Below are 17,818 nucleotides of genomic sequence, written 5' to 3' on the forward strand. Positions count from 1 at the left end.
GACCTCTATATTCAATCTTCCTTCTGTTATGATGGTGACAATAATCTCAACAGGGTTGTTCTGAGGATTAAATAAGATGAAATAGATTAAGTATTTGGCCAAAAAAAAAAAAAAAAGCAAAAAACCCTGACCTACTATAAAAGTTAAATAAACTAGACTAAAAATAGCCTGTTTCAGTGTTCAGGAGAAATTTCACAGAGATGACAGAATCTTCATTAGCAATTGATTGTAAAATAAATATTTTGCAATGTGCCATTCTAGGAGTAGATAGTGAGATAGATAATGGACTCTACTATCGAGAGATAAGATGTGCTATCTCAGGAAGATTTTGTGCTCCTGCTTAGCAGAAATGAGCTACATTCTTTACCGTCTGTAAGATTTGTTCTCTTCTCCTCTGTTCATATCATTGAACAAACCACACCAAGTTTATATTTGGAGCCATTTGCCTCTGATTTTGAAAACGTGTCAGTACCAACATTTACTGACCAGCAGTTAAAACAAGAAAATGAGATAGAACCCAGTAATGCCTGGGTGAATGATCTCGGGTTCTCTGCCTTCAAAAACCTTCATATATTTCCAGAAGAAAGATAAAGAGAAGGTAAAAATATCAAGTACCAATCAGAATAGTGAGGCAGTATAAGTGGAGTAAACTAGAATAGGTAATTGGCAAACATCCAGTGGGTTGTTTTTCTACTAGCCCATGAGTTAAGAGTATCTTTTACATGTTTTAAGGGATGTTAAAAAAAAGATGACGACTGTGAGGACAACAGCCATGCAATGCAGCTGTATGTGGCTCACAAATCTTAACTTACTTTTTGGCCCCTTTGTAGAAAAGTTTTCCAGTCCCCACCCTAGAACATTACTGAAAATCCCCCCACCCACACACACACAAATCAAGTTGAAATTCTATGTTTATTCAATATGGGACTGGTAAGTAAAGCAGGGTTTATGGTGGAAGAATTTAGAACCGAGAGATGGTTTGGCTTAACTAAAAATAGTAGGAGATATGAGACATTCTTTAGAGGGGCAACAGAGTGAGAAAAGTTGAAAACTAAATATAAGTGTGGACTATATGAAGTAAAAATAAATAAACCATTATGAAGAATATGATTAGCCCATAGGATTAATAAGACATAAAATTGGAAAAATATTATAAGAAACACACTTATGGAAATTTATAGTAATGAATCTGGAAACTTGGAATTTATTCAGAAGAATCAATATTAGCATCTTAATTTTATCAAACAACAAAAATACAAATAGGTAAGAATCTTTACTTTTCAAGAGGTTCATTTAACGCGTATAGGACATACATGGTGTGTACGTTTTTGCTGATGAATTCCGAGATTAAGTTTTTTTGTTTTGTTTATAGCTCTAGGAATCCTATTTGCATTATTTATCTTGTTTTTTATTAACCATGATATTATGTAATACAAAATCTTTTCTGCTTTTAGGCTAGTGAATCCAGTCTCAAATTGGGTGGGGTATCTGGAGTACTTCTACAAAGTACTGAAGTATTTGGTAGCTCCAGATTCTTAAATTACCTCTCACTTCACAGATCTTTTCATTTCTATTTACTCAGGATTTTTTGGTGTGCATTGGGATTTTTTTTCCCCCTTACTGAATGACTATGCGTTTTGTCATCTCATTCTCTTGCACCATATGATGATGGAAACTTCCAATTCCATGTTTAATTAATCACAAGATTATAAGTGCTCTTATAAGACTGAAGGAACAATGTTTGGTCAAAAAAAAAAGTTACTTGATTTCTTGTAGCTTTTGATGTTTCTCATCAGAAAATTAGAACATTCATTTCTGTACTCACAATATATAAAATTGTTAAATGAATCAAAAATAGTATATTTTTCATAACTTGTTTTTAGTACTATTAAGAATTAAAAAGCAAATTGTGATTTGGGGCTAATATCTAATTCTTTGCCTTCATATTTTTTATTTGTAAAATATTGGCTGAAACCAAATGACATCTAAAATAAAATTCAATCCCCAAACTGCAGTAATTATGGTATCCATATTTACTGAATGTAGGATTAGATTAGATTAATTTTGAGTATCTTGTTTATTGCATAAGCAGTGGATGTATAGAATCTGGTAATTGGGATCAGTCAGAAATTAATATCTCAGGAACAAATGGGTGACATTTCCCATAAAAATTTGATTTTAGTCAAAGTGCTGTAGCTGGTGTTTTTAACTTTGACTTCTCTTAATGATTCCCTCTCTCTGCCAATCACTTCTTGTCTATCTGTAATCTCTTTACACAGGTCCTCTGAAAGCATTTAAAAATAGCTTGTTATTGGTAAATAATTATACTGAAAATCGCCAATTATTAGATTGTAAGTTTCCTGAAGGCAGAGCTCAGTTCCTCCTCTATACCGTGCTCATAATAGTACCACCAAATTCATAGTTTCTTGAGGATTACACAAAATCATCCACATTACCATTCCCAGAGTACATGTTCAGGAATTGTTCGTTATTATGATTACTATCACTTCTCTGTATTCACAGCTCTAAGGCCTTGTAAATAACAAATACGTTCCATGGGCCTAATATACTGTATGTGTATTTTTATGTATAAAGCATAGTCTTATACACTCTGAAGGAATTCTCCTTTTGTTTTGTTTTTTGTTGTTGTTCAGAACCTTTTTTTTAAAGTTTTTATTTGTCAGAGAGAAAGATTGAGAACACGAACAGGGAGAGCGCAGGCAGAGGGAGAAGCAGGCTCCCCACTGAGCAAGGAGCCTAACTTTGGGCTTCATCCCAGGACCCTGGGATCATGACCTCATATATCCCCAGAGTCTACTAGTAACACCATTTTCTTTTAAATGTTAAACTCACCAAAAGATTTTATAGATCCACCGGAAGGATGGAAAGGTAGCCTCAGTTTCTGCATCACCTATAGACACTGTATTTAAATGTTTAAATGAGAATGTCCCTAGTGAAAGCATCTTCTGAATTACTGACATTTTCAATCTACACACTCCGGAATGAAATTCATTAGAAGGCAGTAATTTTTGGAAGCACAATATATAAAGCCATTGTAACACAAGGTGCCTGAGCAGCACTTTTATTCACTGATGCACAGGTATTATTTGAAAAACACAATTTAGAAGCTGAGCTGCGGAGATTACCCCTGTCTTTCATAAAATAAAGGATTAGCACCTTATTTACAGAAAGAGACAGATGTCTGTCAGAATTTTTGATATGCAGTATACCAAAAAAATTAATGAACTTCACAGATCTTTTCATTTCTTTTTACTCAAGTGCTTCTGTATTTTCTTGGTGTATGTGAAGTAGAAAAAGAGAATGTTCTCTGTATCAGAATAATGAGAATTAACAGGATATGAAGTATGCAGCACAGGTTTGTTTCTGGTGATAAGAAATATCTTGTTTCCTTGGCCAAGAAACGAGGAACCGTTGTTTTTTTAGTATTATTTTTTTATCTTCTCTGGAGAGATGGTCTGTGTCACTAATCTCAGGGTTAATAGCACTGAAGAATATGGTATCCAGGCTCATTCTCTGAAAATACTGTAGTGCAGTTCATCATTGCATGGAGGCATAAGAAATATTAATTGAGTTTTTTCTATGTGCTGAACACTGGAGATGCAATAATGAATAAGATCAAAACTTGTATTTGAATTCCAACTCTACCACTCACTAACCAAAAGAGCAGTGCTTCTTTGTACGTATTTCCTCACTTGAAAAGACAAGGAGAATATCTACTTCATAAGGTTGCGGTGAGATGATTAAGTTAGACTGTATGCAGAAGTTCAGTGCACTTTGTAGCACACCGTACATGCTTAGTGCATGCTTAGTGAATGTTCATTGTTGTAACAGAGTGGCTGCCTCAGGAAGATTCCATTTGTGTTCTTTGTCTCTCTAAAGTGCACTGGATTTGTTGACAGAAGGGAAATGGACAGCAAGAATGCAACAGTTTCACTGAGTTTGCATGTTGTAAGAGCCGGTGTATGTTAGATAAATGACTGACTCTGCCATCTACCAGTATTGTGCTTGGTCAAATTCCTTAACCTTTTGGGTTTTGGTTGACTCATCTCTGATATGGGAATAATAAATACCACATCACAGTGTTTGTAGAATTAAATCGAGTGATTCATGTGAAAACATTTTGTTAAGTTACAAAGTGCTATACAAGTGACAGTATGATTGTAAACTTTTGATTATCCACTTATAGATGGCTATTTTTATGGATGATACACCAGCAAATTTTCATCCAAGACTGATTTTTTATTGCTTAATTAGTTTGCCTTTTTATTTTCTCCTTCACTGCCCAGCTGGCTAGTGACAAGTGTGGTCCAAATGTATTTTAATAGTCCAAGCCAGATGTAACCAAGAAAATAATACTCTTCAAAATACTACCAAATTTCAATGATAAAAATAGCTGTTTATACATTATTTAATGTTCTATAACCATCTTGTGTTCCCTGTGTTTTTTATTTATATTTCAGAAATACAGAGGCATCATTGGATTATATAACATGGAAAATGTATGGTATGACTTACAGTTTAAAAGAAAAGAAAATTTCAGCTACACTAGAATTCGACACAATTTTATAGTTCTTAGTTATGACAATTTAGTTCTAACAGTTTTCAGCACACAACAATTTTATTTCTCTGTAATTTGCGACGTAATTTGGAAGAGCTTGGCAATGCATGCATACGCTCTCTCATCCATACCTTTTCTAATTAAAAAATGCAATTCAAAAGAGCTGCATATGGTACAGATATGGATAGAACTAATAACATCTTATTTTTCTAAACAATAATATGGCTATTGGCTATATATTATATCTCTTTTATGAACTGTTGGGAAATGAAGGGAAATTTTACCAGTCTTTTTTTTTTTTTTCTGTTTCTGCCTTTTATACAGAACAAAATTACCCTTAGTTTGAATTTGTTATTTACTCTAACCACAGGATATAGCTTATGACATTAAGTTTGACAAAGGACAACAATGAAATCACTTTAAGGAAATATATAAACGTATTTGCAGAGGCTGAATGGACAATAAAAATAGTTCGGGGATTAAAAGTGAAGAGCGAAAAAGAGAGTAACTAGTTCCAGAGAGAATTGGAAATGAACAATGACAGCTATAATGCCAGAATTCAGGATATTGGACTAGATCAAAAGACAGGAGGTACTGAAGAAGGCTGAGCACAGATGTCATCGTACAATTCATTTATTTATGATCTTATTACAGAGAGGAGAAAAGGGAGTATTTTTGGTCTGTGTTTTTAGATCATTGCAGACTGTTTTATAGCAACACTTTTTTTCTTGCCAATATAATCCTCAAGACTATCCGTACAGGTTTTCTTATTTTCCTTTATTTCCCTCCAGTTTTATACTTAATAGGGTGGAGATACATACTGTTCATAAGTTGTACTTTCCAGGGGCGCCTGGGTGGCTCAGTGGGTTAAGCCGCTGCCTTCAGCTCGGGTCATGATCTCAGGGTCCTGGGATCGAGTCCCACATCAGGTTCTCTGCTCAGCGGGGAGCCTGCTTCCCTCTCTCTCTCTGCCTGCCTTTCCATCTACTTGTGATTTCTCTCTGTCAAATAAGTAAATAAAATCTTTAAAAAAAAATTGTACTTTCCACCACATCCATTAAAATATACAAAGACATTGTACAGATGTCATGTATGTATGACTGTATAGAGAAAATCCAGATTCCCTTCACCATCTTATCTTTTTTGCTACATGCTTAAAATAGTAATCACCTCGATTTGGATTATGTATTAATTCAGTAGCTGTTCACTGAGTATTTATTATGTGCCGGGCACTATGAGGTTATGAAGCATTTAGTGGCAATGGTGTTAACTTGTATCCATACAATTTGTTTGTGTGAGTATTTTTTTTTCCCCAGGGGAAGAAGCTTCTAGAATCAGAATTAGATGATGACAGTGACTGGCTAATCCTAAATATTACTAAGCTTTTCAGTGACAAATTATGTTTGCCTTGCCAGTTTTTGTTACGGGAATATGATTTGTGTGTGCTTGTTTCCACTTAAATTATAGGATTGTTTTACTTGAGTCTTGAAAATAGCAAATAAGTGATAAATGAGCTACAGCCAGTCATGACATAGGCAAGAACATAATAATTTTCTCCATAGTGAAACTGCCTAATAAATCTTAATTTTGAATAACCCATAAGTAAGAGAAGCAAGCTTTACTTATGCTATGACTGATGCCAGTTTATCTCAAATTAGACCAAAAACAGAGAATTAAAAGTAAAATCTTACCTAATGACGATTGAGAAAATGGATGGAAAAGTTCTTTGAAAAAACAATATCAATTAAATAGTAAGATGGTATTTACAGAATAATAAATATCATTATCAATGTTTGTGTCACATATCCCGTCTTCCTCATTAAGTGTTTGTTGAAGAAATACGAGTCCCCAAGAAGTTAGGATAACTGTGCTTTAGAATAAGACAATGAGGGGCGCCTGGGTGGCTCCGTGGGTTAAGCCTCTGCCTTCGGCTCAGGTCATGATCCCAGGGCCCTGGGATCGAGCCCTGGTTCAGGGTCCCCAGTCAGTAGAAAGTCTGCTTCTTCCTGCCACTTCTCCTGCTTGTGCTTTCTCTCCCTCTCTCTGTCAAACAAATAAATAAATAATCTTAATTAAAAAAAAAAAAAAGAGTACAAATCCTCTGCATACAATTCTCAAAAGGATATATATTTAGAAGTATTTCAAGGAACAAAATTAGTTCTATCTATATTTTTATAGTCTAGTCGCTGAAAAATGTCAGCTTCCCTATGACTTCCCACTCTCAATCTCCACTTTCACTGTAAGGTGTCTGGCGTCCAAACTTTCGAGACCATTGATTAAATATATATATTTTAAAGATTTTATTTATTTCTTTGACAGACAGATCTCAAGTAGGCAGAGAGGCAGGCAGAGAGAGAGGGGGAAGCAAGCTCCCTGCTGAGCAGAGAGCCAGATTCGGGGCTCAATCCCAGGACCCTGGGATCATGACCTGAGCTGAAGGCAGAGGCTTTAACCCACTGAGCCACCCAGATTCCCCAATTAAATAATCTCTTAAGGTGGTTTCTTCTGCTTCCTTTAGTTGTCAGTCTGAACTCAGACTGTGAGTATTCAGACCTGAGTATTCTAGTCACAAAAGGAAGTGCACCTCCTAAGGAAAGCATTTAACTGACCTGTAATGAGGCGTATAATCCAGTGAATACGGCAGTCGCTCGATAAAGACCGAAAAAGATGATCGATTACAATAGTATAAACAGAGTTGTTAAGAATCCTAGAAATACTATTAAAATAAGATTTGTATATTAATGAGATGAGACATCTTTAAAAAAAATACCCCATTTGCAACTTCTTGAGCATAACTTCTTTTTTTTTTTTTCAGATTTATTTATTTTAGAGAGAGAGATTGAGTGAGAGGGAGGGGCAGTGGGAGAGCGAGAGAATCTCAAGCAGACTTCCCACTGAGCATGGAGCCTGAGGACAGGGGCCTCAGGATGCTGGGATCATGACCCAAGCTGAAATCAAGAGTCGGAGGCTCAACTGACTGAGCTCCCCCGGTGCCCCAAGCGTAGCATCTGATGTAGGCTAGTTTGATCGATCTTCGAACACATGTAATACTGGGCTTTCAAAAAGTCAGTGGAGAGAAATGAGTGTGATTTTGACGACAGAGGACACAAGAGCTTAGATCAAAGCACAAAAAAAAAAAAAAAAAAAAATCTCACCCAAATATAATTACCAAAACAGTATTTCTCCCTTATTTTGAAACTTCCCTAGAATTTTATTTATTGTGCAGTAATATTTCAGTTCATCTATTCCATTGATTTTTTTTTTAGATTTATATCAACTGCAATCTGTAATTTTTAAGTTTGTATTTTGAACCCATTTTCCCCCAGCTCTTCCCCTTGTTTTTTGTTGGTCCCTGTTCTTTATTATGATTTAGGCAAATTGTCTCTGCTGAGACAAATGCTTGTAAGAGAAACAAGATGCTGCTTGGTGAGATACATGGATATGTTATAATTTCCCAGAATTTTTCCTGACTTATATTGATCAGTACCTTAAAATAAAAATGGAATCTAATTTGAGGCATGCATGGCCATAACATGGCTGAGGGTTTCAGTTTATTCTTAAAAGGTATGTTGACTCTGTTAAGAATTTCAGAAAAGGCCTGAATAGACTCATTATTTGAGTCTATATAATAGACTCATTATTTATATCAACCTTCTGATAACGGACTTTTCTGAAAGATATTTTTCCACAATATCAAATATTGGAAAGTGGGAGGGAGAGAAGTTTCTTCGATAAAGATTCTGAATCCATTTACTTAGGATGAGAGCATTTCCTCTTAATTTGTAGCCTCATGAGGTTTATTTCTCGTTAAGACTGACATGGAAAATCTTAGGCTTAGGAAATGAGTTCCGAGTAATTTCTTCTGAATCCTTGAGATGGGTAAAAATCAAGACTATTATGTTAAATAGTGTTATAAACTATAATATTTTATAAATGAGACTAGTCAAGCTATTTGAAAGCTTTATGTGTATAATTACCTTCCTAACTTTCGAAGGGAAATATTGGTGTTCTTATGATGAATATTGTATGTCCTATGCCTATAGTTTGAAATTGTATGTTTTTTTCAATCTTAGCTTGAATAACTTTTGCCTTATGTTTTCTAAGTCTGTACTGTGTTTTTAAGTTTATAACATGATTGCTTTTTTTAAAAAAAAAATAATTTTACTAGGGGAATGTTTAAGAATAAAACCTATGTTCCAAAACCAAGTATGAGTGAAATAAATGATTTACTTTCAGTTTGGAAGAGGTCAATAAAAAGTGCTTGGCCAATACCGTACCATTAATCTATTCTCTTTTCTTCTTTCTCTCTGTACTTCTCTCTCTCCAATAGAAGTGGAACAAAAAGGTAATTAAATACCTTTCATAAATTATATACTATTTATAGGCTAAGTTATTTAACAGTTTAACATTTAGTTAAAATAATTTTGTATTAATTCTCATCTATTTTATGAAAATTTATTTACTACTTCTGCTGCTCAACTTCACTTTAATCTGTTGTGATGACCAGTGCTGGTTTGATCCTTTTATCCTAAAACAGTTTAATCATGTAAAATTTTCAACCATGCATTTTCTTCCTCTTTACTTTTAAATAAGTAGTTAGAAAATCCAGTAAATGGTGGTGGATATGACTGCTTTAAAATTGTTTTTATTTCTATACTAGTTAATTTTCCATAGCTCTGGTGTGGTGTCCCCATTTTATTAATTTTTAACTGTTGGGGGAAAAGGGGAGACAGTTTTCTGAAATACCTTCTAATAAATTACTTTAGTAATGATGGGCTCATTATTAACCAACTTAAAGTTTATATGCAATTTTGACAACAATGCCTCTCCATTCTTTATAATTATAGGCATCATATTAGAAATTCTTCTAATCATCAATTTTATTATTGAGTACAAATTGATGAAAGCCCTCTATCCTTGCTATGGAAGATTTTGGTGGTCAACTTGGCCCTTGAACTTTTCATTTCTACAAAAGTAAAATCTTCGGACATTTTAATAATGCACTCTCCTTTTTAATAACCTACACATCCTAGCTGAGTTTTTATCTTAGCTCATTTTCCATTGGATCTAGGCTTATAGTTGCTGTTAAAGAGCTAATGACTAATATTAAGAGAATAATACTTTAATCATTAAAATATGGTTCAACATCCGAATTCCTTATGATTTCTTAATTTCTCCACCTGGTACCCTTGTAATTATTTCAAATATAACATTGGACTGCATGATTATTTTTCAGCATATTGCTTGGCAAAAATATTAGAGCAGTGTTTCCCATAGCAGGTTCAACAGAACACTACACTTTAAACAGGCTCTGTAGAAAATGTCCCATGATTAAATTAGATTGTGAAATTTGCTCATCTTCCTCACTCCTGCCTGGGAGATTCACTGATATACCAAAGCTATTAGAATCTCTGCCACAATTCTATTTAATATACTATTTCTTAAACACGGCTGAGGATCCCTGTTTTCTTTCTGTGTAACATCTAGTTATACCACTTGAAACAGGTGCTTCAAGGACCGCTCTCTGGGAAACATTGCTTTATAGCCCCTGCATTATAAGCCGGCCAGGGTTGCTTACCCCTATTCACACAGTGTGCTAACTGAATCATACTAAAAATGAAGTGAATCAGATAATTCCTGCCCATTTTCAATCTGAAGTATGAGCAGCAAAATATTGTAGCAAGTAAGCTTGTTTTTTAATGTTCTTCTCATGTAACAGTAAAAGGTACATGTTTTTAAGTTCCAATACTACTGTATTTAACAGGACATTTTTAACTGATTAAAATCTAGATCTTGGGTTCTTTTCTCTGTAACCTTTTACCTTTCTTCTTTCCTTATTCCTTCTTTCCTTCCTTTTTCTTCCTTTCTCTTTTTCCTCCCAGTATCCATCCATCACCCATTTTTAATTGTGTGGGTTGCATGCTCTGTGTGTGCTATAGTAGCTTTAAGAGGTTTTTTGGCTTTGTTTTGTTTGTTTTTTTTTTTTGCTAGAAGATTCAGTGGCCTGTATTATAGGGCTTTTCTTTTCCTTTATTATTATACTTAATTAGTATTAGATTTCTACTTATGTCTTAATGGTAAGTTATTGAGGGGTTAAAATCACAGTGAAAACAATATACATATATATATATTTAATTTCAAAAAAGATACATAAAATATTATGTAAAAACATTTGTATTTATTTTATGTCTATAGAATACATAGACATACATCACACCTGTATATATATATATATATCCAAAAATACAGTATCACATGTTTACAAAGGTAAAAATCAAAGGAAAACACAAGTACTCCTAGAGAGGCCACATTTTTCAGCAAATGAAATCAAAATGATTTTGAGCAAATGTCAGAATTAATATGTGTACTCAGAAGAACGCAAGGAAAGAATTAAGTGGTGGTGGGTATATCTTGTTAGAGTTACATTCCATTTGATGAAAAAGAAGAATCTCTAACAAAATATTAAAATTAATATGTTTATTATTTTAACTCTTTCCCTTCCAACAGTTTTTCTTTGTCCTGGACTACTGAAAGGGGTATACCAGAGTGAACATTTGTTTGAATCCGACCACCAATCTGGGGCATGGTGCAAAGACCCTCTGCAGGCTTCGGACAAGATTTATTATATGCCCTGGACACCCTACAGAACCGACACCCTCACTGAGTACTCCTCCAAGGATGACTTCATCGCCGGAAGACCTACCACAACCTACAAGCTCCCTCACAGGGTGGATGGCACAGGGTTTGTCGTGTATGACGGAGCTCTGTTTTTCAACAAAGAGCGCACCAGGAACATAGTCAAGTTTGATTTGCGGACTAGGATCAAGAGCGGAGAGGCGATCATAGCAAATGCTAATTACCATGATACCTCCCCTTACCGATGGGGAGGCAAATCTGACATAGACCTGGCCGTGGATGAAAATGGGCTCTGGGTGATCTATGCAACAGAACAAAATAATGGTAAAATTGTCATTAGTCAATTGAACCCTTATACCCTACGGATTGAAGGGACGTGGGATACTGCGTACGATAAAAGATCCGCTTCCAACGCATTTATGATTTGCGGGATTCTGTATGTGGTCAAATCTGTCTACGAGGATGATGACAATGAGGCCACAGGGAATAAGATTGACTACATTTACAACACCGACCAAAGCAAGGATAGTTTGGTGGATGTCCCCTTTCCCAATTCATACCAGTACATAGCAGCTGTGGATTACAACCCCAGGGACAACCTTCTTTACGTATGGAATAACTATCACGTCGTGAAATATTCCTTGGATTTTGGACCTCTGGATGGTAGATCAGGTAAGTTTGGCTTTTTGATGATACTGGAGGGGGAGATGTTTGTGGTTTGTTTTTGATAAGGTTTTTAATTATATGATTAGACTTCCTTTGTTGTCTTCTTCTGGCCTATGTAGCTGAAAACTGATCATTATCTTTTCATCAACAAAATGTTGTTGTTAAGCACTTTAAGCTATTAAGAACAAAAAACGTGTAAGAAACTTTTTCTCCCTCGTGCAGCTAGTCTCCAATCTTAAGCCCTTCTCTGAAGGGCATTTTTATTATCAGCTGGTTAGTTCTTTGTGTAGTGAAGTACACAAAACCTTTACTAAAATAGAATGCCATCCTGTCTAATTAATTGTGACATACCCTCAGAAGTGCTCTCCACTTGGAAAAATGTCAAGGGCTGCCTTGAGATAACACTTCAGGACCCCTAGGACAATATGTTCACTTTGCAGAGAGTGTCACATATGATCACCCCTACTGGGAACCTTGTCGGTTTGAGTGAATATATGAGTATACCTAATTGATACATACAGAAAAATGTTTATAACCAATAAACAACAACAACAAAAGACCTCAATTTTATAAGAAAAAAACAATGCAAAACAGTGCTTTAAGTAAACCAGAGATCATCTTTAATTCTAATTCTTTTTTAAAAAATATTTTATTTATTTATTTGAGAGAGAAAGAGAGAGCACAAGTTGGGGAGAAGGAGCAGAGGGAGAAGCAGACTTCCCAGCCTGATGTGGGGCTTGATTCCTAGCAACCTGGAATCATGGCCTGAGCTGAAGGCAGACTCTTAACCCACTGAGCCACCCAGGTGCCCCCCCCCCCCAATTCTTTAAAATTGTCTTTTTCCTCTCTAGGACATACCATTTCCTTTTAATGTTATTTAGAGATAGTCATAAATTGTTTTATTATTTTAAATATTTGTTTACATAACTGAATAGAATTCTCTAAGTTTAGAGGTTCAATTCTTTTAACTAGCAATAATGCTGTTCTTCATGATTAAGTGTAATGGACAACTAAGATACAGGTGTTTGAATTTTGATAGTAATATAGCAATTCAGAGATTACACTGTGTGTCTCTCAGTACTCATATGTTAATGTAACTTGTTTTCTGCCATGCTCTTACCCTACGTGTACTACCATGCTGTTCTGATTCCTAACTTAGTTCATTACACACGTCTTCTTACACAACTAGATTCTAAGTTCCATATGGACACCGGTATAATATATGGCATATATAAAATAAAGGCTAAGTAACTTTTTGTTGAATGAATGAGGGAATAGCTTTCCACTTCTTTCTCTGATACAATGAGAAATTAGTTGGCATTTTCTCTAATCTACAAGAGACCTTAGTCAGAGTGTCAGCAATTCTTTCCATGGCCAGCAGAGCTAATATTAGGCCCAAGTATGCAACAGCAGCAAGAGCTACATCTCCTTACTAAATCCTCAAAAACTCTCCTAGCTCAAGTACAGTACCTGACTCACCACTGTACAGGTAAGCTCTTTCAATTTGATACACCCTTCAGTTGAAAACCTAAGCAAGATTTAACCATCTGGAGTATTCTGGGAAGACCTTTTTTTTTTTTTTTTTCATAACTGTGATATTCTTAAACTAAAATTTGTATTTTTTCCATGAAAACTCTGTTTATGTGTATTCTTAGCCTCTTCTGACTTATTTTTTTTTAATTTAGTTTTATTTTTTCAGTGTTCCAAGATTCATTGTTTATGCACCACACCCAGTGCTCCATGCAATACGTGCCCTCCGTAATACCCACCACCAGGCCCTCCCAACCCCCCACACGTCTTTTGACTTTTAAATTGCAATAGGACATAATTTCTAATTGCCTGCAGGTAACAATTCATCTTTTGTTGTTAATCGGTGAAGAAGAAAGAGTAACATGTTTCAAGTTTTATTTATTGAAAATATTATTCATTATTTTTATCACTAATGATAAATAGACTAAGGTTAATTAGCCTTGATAAATTGATGCAAATTCTGAGTTTAGTTTTTTGAATTATCCTGAAAGAACAAGACGATACCATGGTCCCAAGTATTTAGAGACTTGATACAAAGATATTTCCAGTAGATATTAGTAAACTTATGTATGTGAATATATTTATATGACCGGTCACTGTGGACATAAGGAAAAGTACACCACTCATTTAATTTTATGTGTTTGTTTATTTATGGGAGTTAAAATATTAAACCATCTTGCCCAAATGTACTAGCATTCTTGTTTGTTGAAAGGAGGTTATTAAAGCAGCAAACACTGAGAAATGGGAAAGTTCAGCTTTTGAAACAAATTCCTAACTTTGCCAGGAGATTCAGGTTTTCCTCCTTTAAATAACAATGAAGATCTTGTCTGTTTTGTAAAGAGTAAGATTCCATCTGTAATTTGTAAATTTGTAAATAGAATCATAAGAAAAATGATCCAATTTTCATGCATTAAGGCTCAGATTTAAAAGCCAGCATTTTGGTGTGGACTTACTGCAGTTTCGAGGCAGGAAGAGTAAGTGTAGAAGTAAATTTTCTGCATTGTATGTGTGGATATGAGAATTCCAATTAGCATTAATAGAGGCTGTTCATCTTATTCCTCGCAAACAGCTTCAGCTGTATGTTTTCCTTTAGTAAATTAGGTTGACATTTTTCAAAGAAATTGCCTTTAGTGAATTCTTATTATGGATCTTCTCATGTGTTTATGTACAGAAACAACTTACTATAAATATGTTAGGGTCAAAAAGGCTAATTCTGAGTCTGTAGATCTAAAGTGTATTTGCTCTTGCCATCTGTTGGAAGCAAGCTTTTTTGCTCTGATTTTAACTGAGTTCTAATCAATAAAAACTCACACTTCTGAAGTTCTTATGCAAAGGGGTATCTGTGTCATACTTGTACTGAATATCACTTTTTGACCCATTAAAGGATCTGGGAGCTGCAAGTTAGGGGGCAAATATGTTTCTCTTGAGCACGTAAAAATCCTCTGGGGAAGCGTACGCACAGGTAACATGCTACTCTGAATGGGAGTTTGGGAGTCCGTGGGCTTGGGTTTGAATCCTGCCTCCATTGCTTGGTCTTGGTTTTCTCGACTACAAAATGGAAAAAAATAACCCTGATCTCCAAAAATTTTGTTAAATTTTAACAAGATGATATTTGTGGAAGGGATAGCAAATTTAACCAAATAGCCGCACACCAACCCTGCAAAAGTTGTTCTCATCCACACTTTTTAAATGAGGAACCTAAGACACCATAGTTTGTATGACTCAAATACCCCACAGCTGTTGAAGGGCATCCCAACTCCAGATTCATGTTCCCTCCTATGGCATTGGTCACGGCAAGTGTTAACGGAGGCTGTGCCTCTAGATTCATTCATTTGCTGGAAGTGATCTGTTTCCCCAGATGCCAGGCCCTCTCTAGATGCAAATCTAATCTGTAGTTCTCACAATAAGACTACCGTAGATTTGTGCTCTAAAAAGTTGTGTCTGTTCTTCAACCATGAAATCAGACGTATTTTCTCTTCTTAACAAGAGTCCAGTTTAACTTTTGAAATGGTGGACTGTAAGAAGAATAACAAGGAAAACAGTGTCTCCTAAAAGTAGTTTCAGAAATCATTTAACTTCAGGCCCTTACTTTTCCCAACACCCATCTTCAAACTGCTAATTGCCCTGCCTTTGTTGGGTGGCTCAGCTACAGGACTTGGTTTATGTTCTTTTTCAAAGGAAATCATCCTGGGAATGGTACAGTCTATGAAACAGGTTGTTTTCAATAATAGCCATATAAATCAATTAATATTAATATGATTTTTTAAACTTGTTTTCCAAATGTTCTTTGATAATTTTAAGTGAAGTTTCTCCTTGAAAAGTGCTTTAATGGGCCTGCGCTTCTGGGCCAAGTTTTAAAAAGCTTAAAATTTGTTCTCATTTTTGTCTAAAAACATTTTCGGAACTGTCATCATATATTTTGCATTACATTAAATGGAAGTTTGCCAGCGTTTTCTGTAGTTTTCCAGCATGAAAGTAATGGAAAATGAATCTGTATTTATGCAGTATTGCTAGTCACATAATAATTTATGTTTGCAAATTGTGCAAAAACAGTTTTTAATAATATAGTTCTATCTCACATGGTAAAGAACATACCAAATGCAAAGAATTTCCCATTTATGAAAAGCTTTTGCTCCAGAGCTAAACAAGATTTTGATTCACATAGAAATAATCTTGTTGATATTGTTTCAGTCATTTTTGCTTACAGGTCCCTGTGGAGTGCCCAATATATAGTGGGTGTTCTGCAAGATTTGTTGGACGATTTAATACATCCAAGAATAAATTATCATATATATTAATATACAGAATGTTATGAGAATAAGAGTATTAGTCCTAAAATTTGTTTTATGAAGATGACACGTATGCCTCTCAGGTCGTCCCCATCACGGTGGACCTCACACTCCCTACTCTGGAAGCTTTAGGATTCATGCCAGCTGTTCCCCACCCCCAACCCCTACATCCAGCTTCTTCTCCTCTTCACTCAGATTGTAAAGAGCTTTGGTAACTTTAAGCAAGTTTAGCAGGTGTTAGAGAGAAGTGCCCAAGCACATTAACACCTAATGAGCTTGCTTTCAGAAGTAATTAGAAGACATTGGAGTCGGTAGTCTTATAATAGGGAAGAAAGTGAGCAACTGCTCAATTAATTTTTTTATAAGATTGCTTATTTATTTGACAGAGAGAGATCACAAGTAGGCAGAGAGGCAGGCAGAGAGAGAGAGAGAGAGAGAGAATGGGAGGAGGAAGCAGGCTCCCTGCCTAGCAGAAAGCCCGATGCGGGACTCGATCCCAGGACCCTGAGATCATGACCTGAGTTGAAGGCAGAGGCTCAACCCACTGAGCCACCCAGGCAGCCCTGTTCAATGAATTTTATATTCAGAACATATTCTTAAATTTTTCAGTTGATGAATTTTAGGATTTTCTTCATGTCTGAAAAAACGGAACGTATTTCATATCCAGAAATGAATAATAATTATATTCTGTTGAAAAACACATTTTGTCTGCAGAACAGCGGATTCAGTTTGCGTCACCTGTATCCAAAATGCTTGCAAGCGTTAGCATCTTAATATAAAGTAAATGGAAAAGCGCTTCTTCTCTTTTTTTCCGACCAGAAAACCATACCTAGAACTACCAGATCTAGAACTTTTTTCAAATGTACTTTTAACTGAGCCTTTATCCTATCTTATAAAATATTATATGAACTGTATTTTTTTTTTAAAGATTTTGTTCATTTATTTGACAGAGAGAGAGTGTGGGAGAGAGGGTGAGCACCAGCAGGGGGAGCAGCAGAGGGAGGAGAAGAGGCAAGTTCTCCACTGAGCAGGGAGCCCAATGCGGAGCTGGATCCCAGGACTCTGGAACAATAACCTGAGCAACTGAGCCACCTCTGTGCCCCATGAACTATATTTTCATCATTGCCATTAGCCGGCTCTTGTAATAAGATAGATGTTAAAACCCCCCAAATAATACTTGGCTATGTCCCAAGTTATTTGAGTGATTCTCAGGTTGGCATTGTAATTCTAGAACTACCTTATATCCGCTACATCTGGTGTTAGCCAATCAGTTGCCTCACCTCCCCTTAGCTATGACTAGTCACGGACTTTCACCCTTTAGTTCTTTGTCTCAAACTGCCTTATGCTGAGTCCGTTATTCATTAATAAATGGCACTGACATGTGAGGTATTTTCCTGGACTCTTCTAGTTTGCTTCTCAACTGCCTGTAGAACAATCTAAACTTTCTTTGTCAAATATATAAAGTTTTCCAGTATTTGCTACTGAAGGAGGAGGAAGTAGATTTAGGTTGGTGATAAGAATAGTCAGAGAAGCCCACTTCCAAAAATTTCTTACAGTTAACATGTCTAACAGATCTAAAAATCTATGGGTTGCAATTTAATGAAACACATCAAGCAAC

General features: G+C 35.5%; 1 protein-coding gene across 18 annotated transcripts in view; it reads left to right on the top strand.

Annotated features, from left to right (window-relative positions):
• ADGRL3 (adhesion G protein-coupled receptor L3) overlaps nt 1–17,818 on the top strand; it is an 839,163-nt gene that overhangs the window by 515,896 nt on the left and 305,449 nt on the right. For 15 of the 18 annotated variants that reach the window (XM_045079818.1, XM_045079821.1, XM_045079816.1 and 12 more), the window contains 2 exons: nt 8,910–8,924; nt 11,087–11,887. In XM_045079818.1, coding sequence (XP_044935753.1) covers nt 8,910–8,924; nt 11,087–11,887 — 816 coding nt within the window. The remainder of the gene's footprint in view (nt 1–8,909; nt 8,925–11,086; nt 11,888–17,818) is intronic. The other 3 variants (XM_045079805.1, XM_045079809.1, XM_045079813.1) reach the window with 1 other exon arrangement.

Source organism: Mustela putorius, unplaced genomic scaffold (assembly GCF_011764305.1).
Source record: "Mustela putorius furo isolate JIRA1106 unplaced genomic scaffold, ASM1176430v1.1 tig00000430_pilon_pilon_pilon, whole genome shotgun sequence".
Taxonomy (NCBI): Eukaryota; Metazoa; Chordata; class Mammalia; order Carnivora; family Mustelidae; genus Mustela; species Mustela putorius.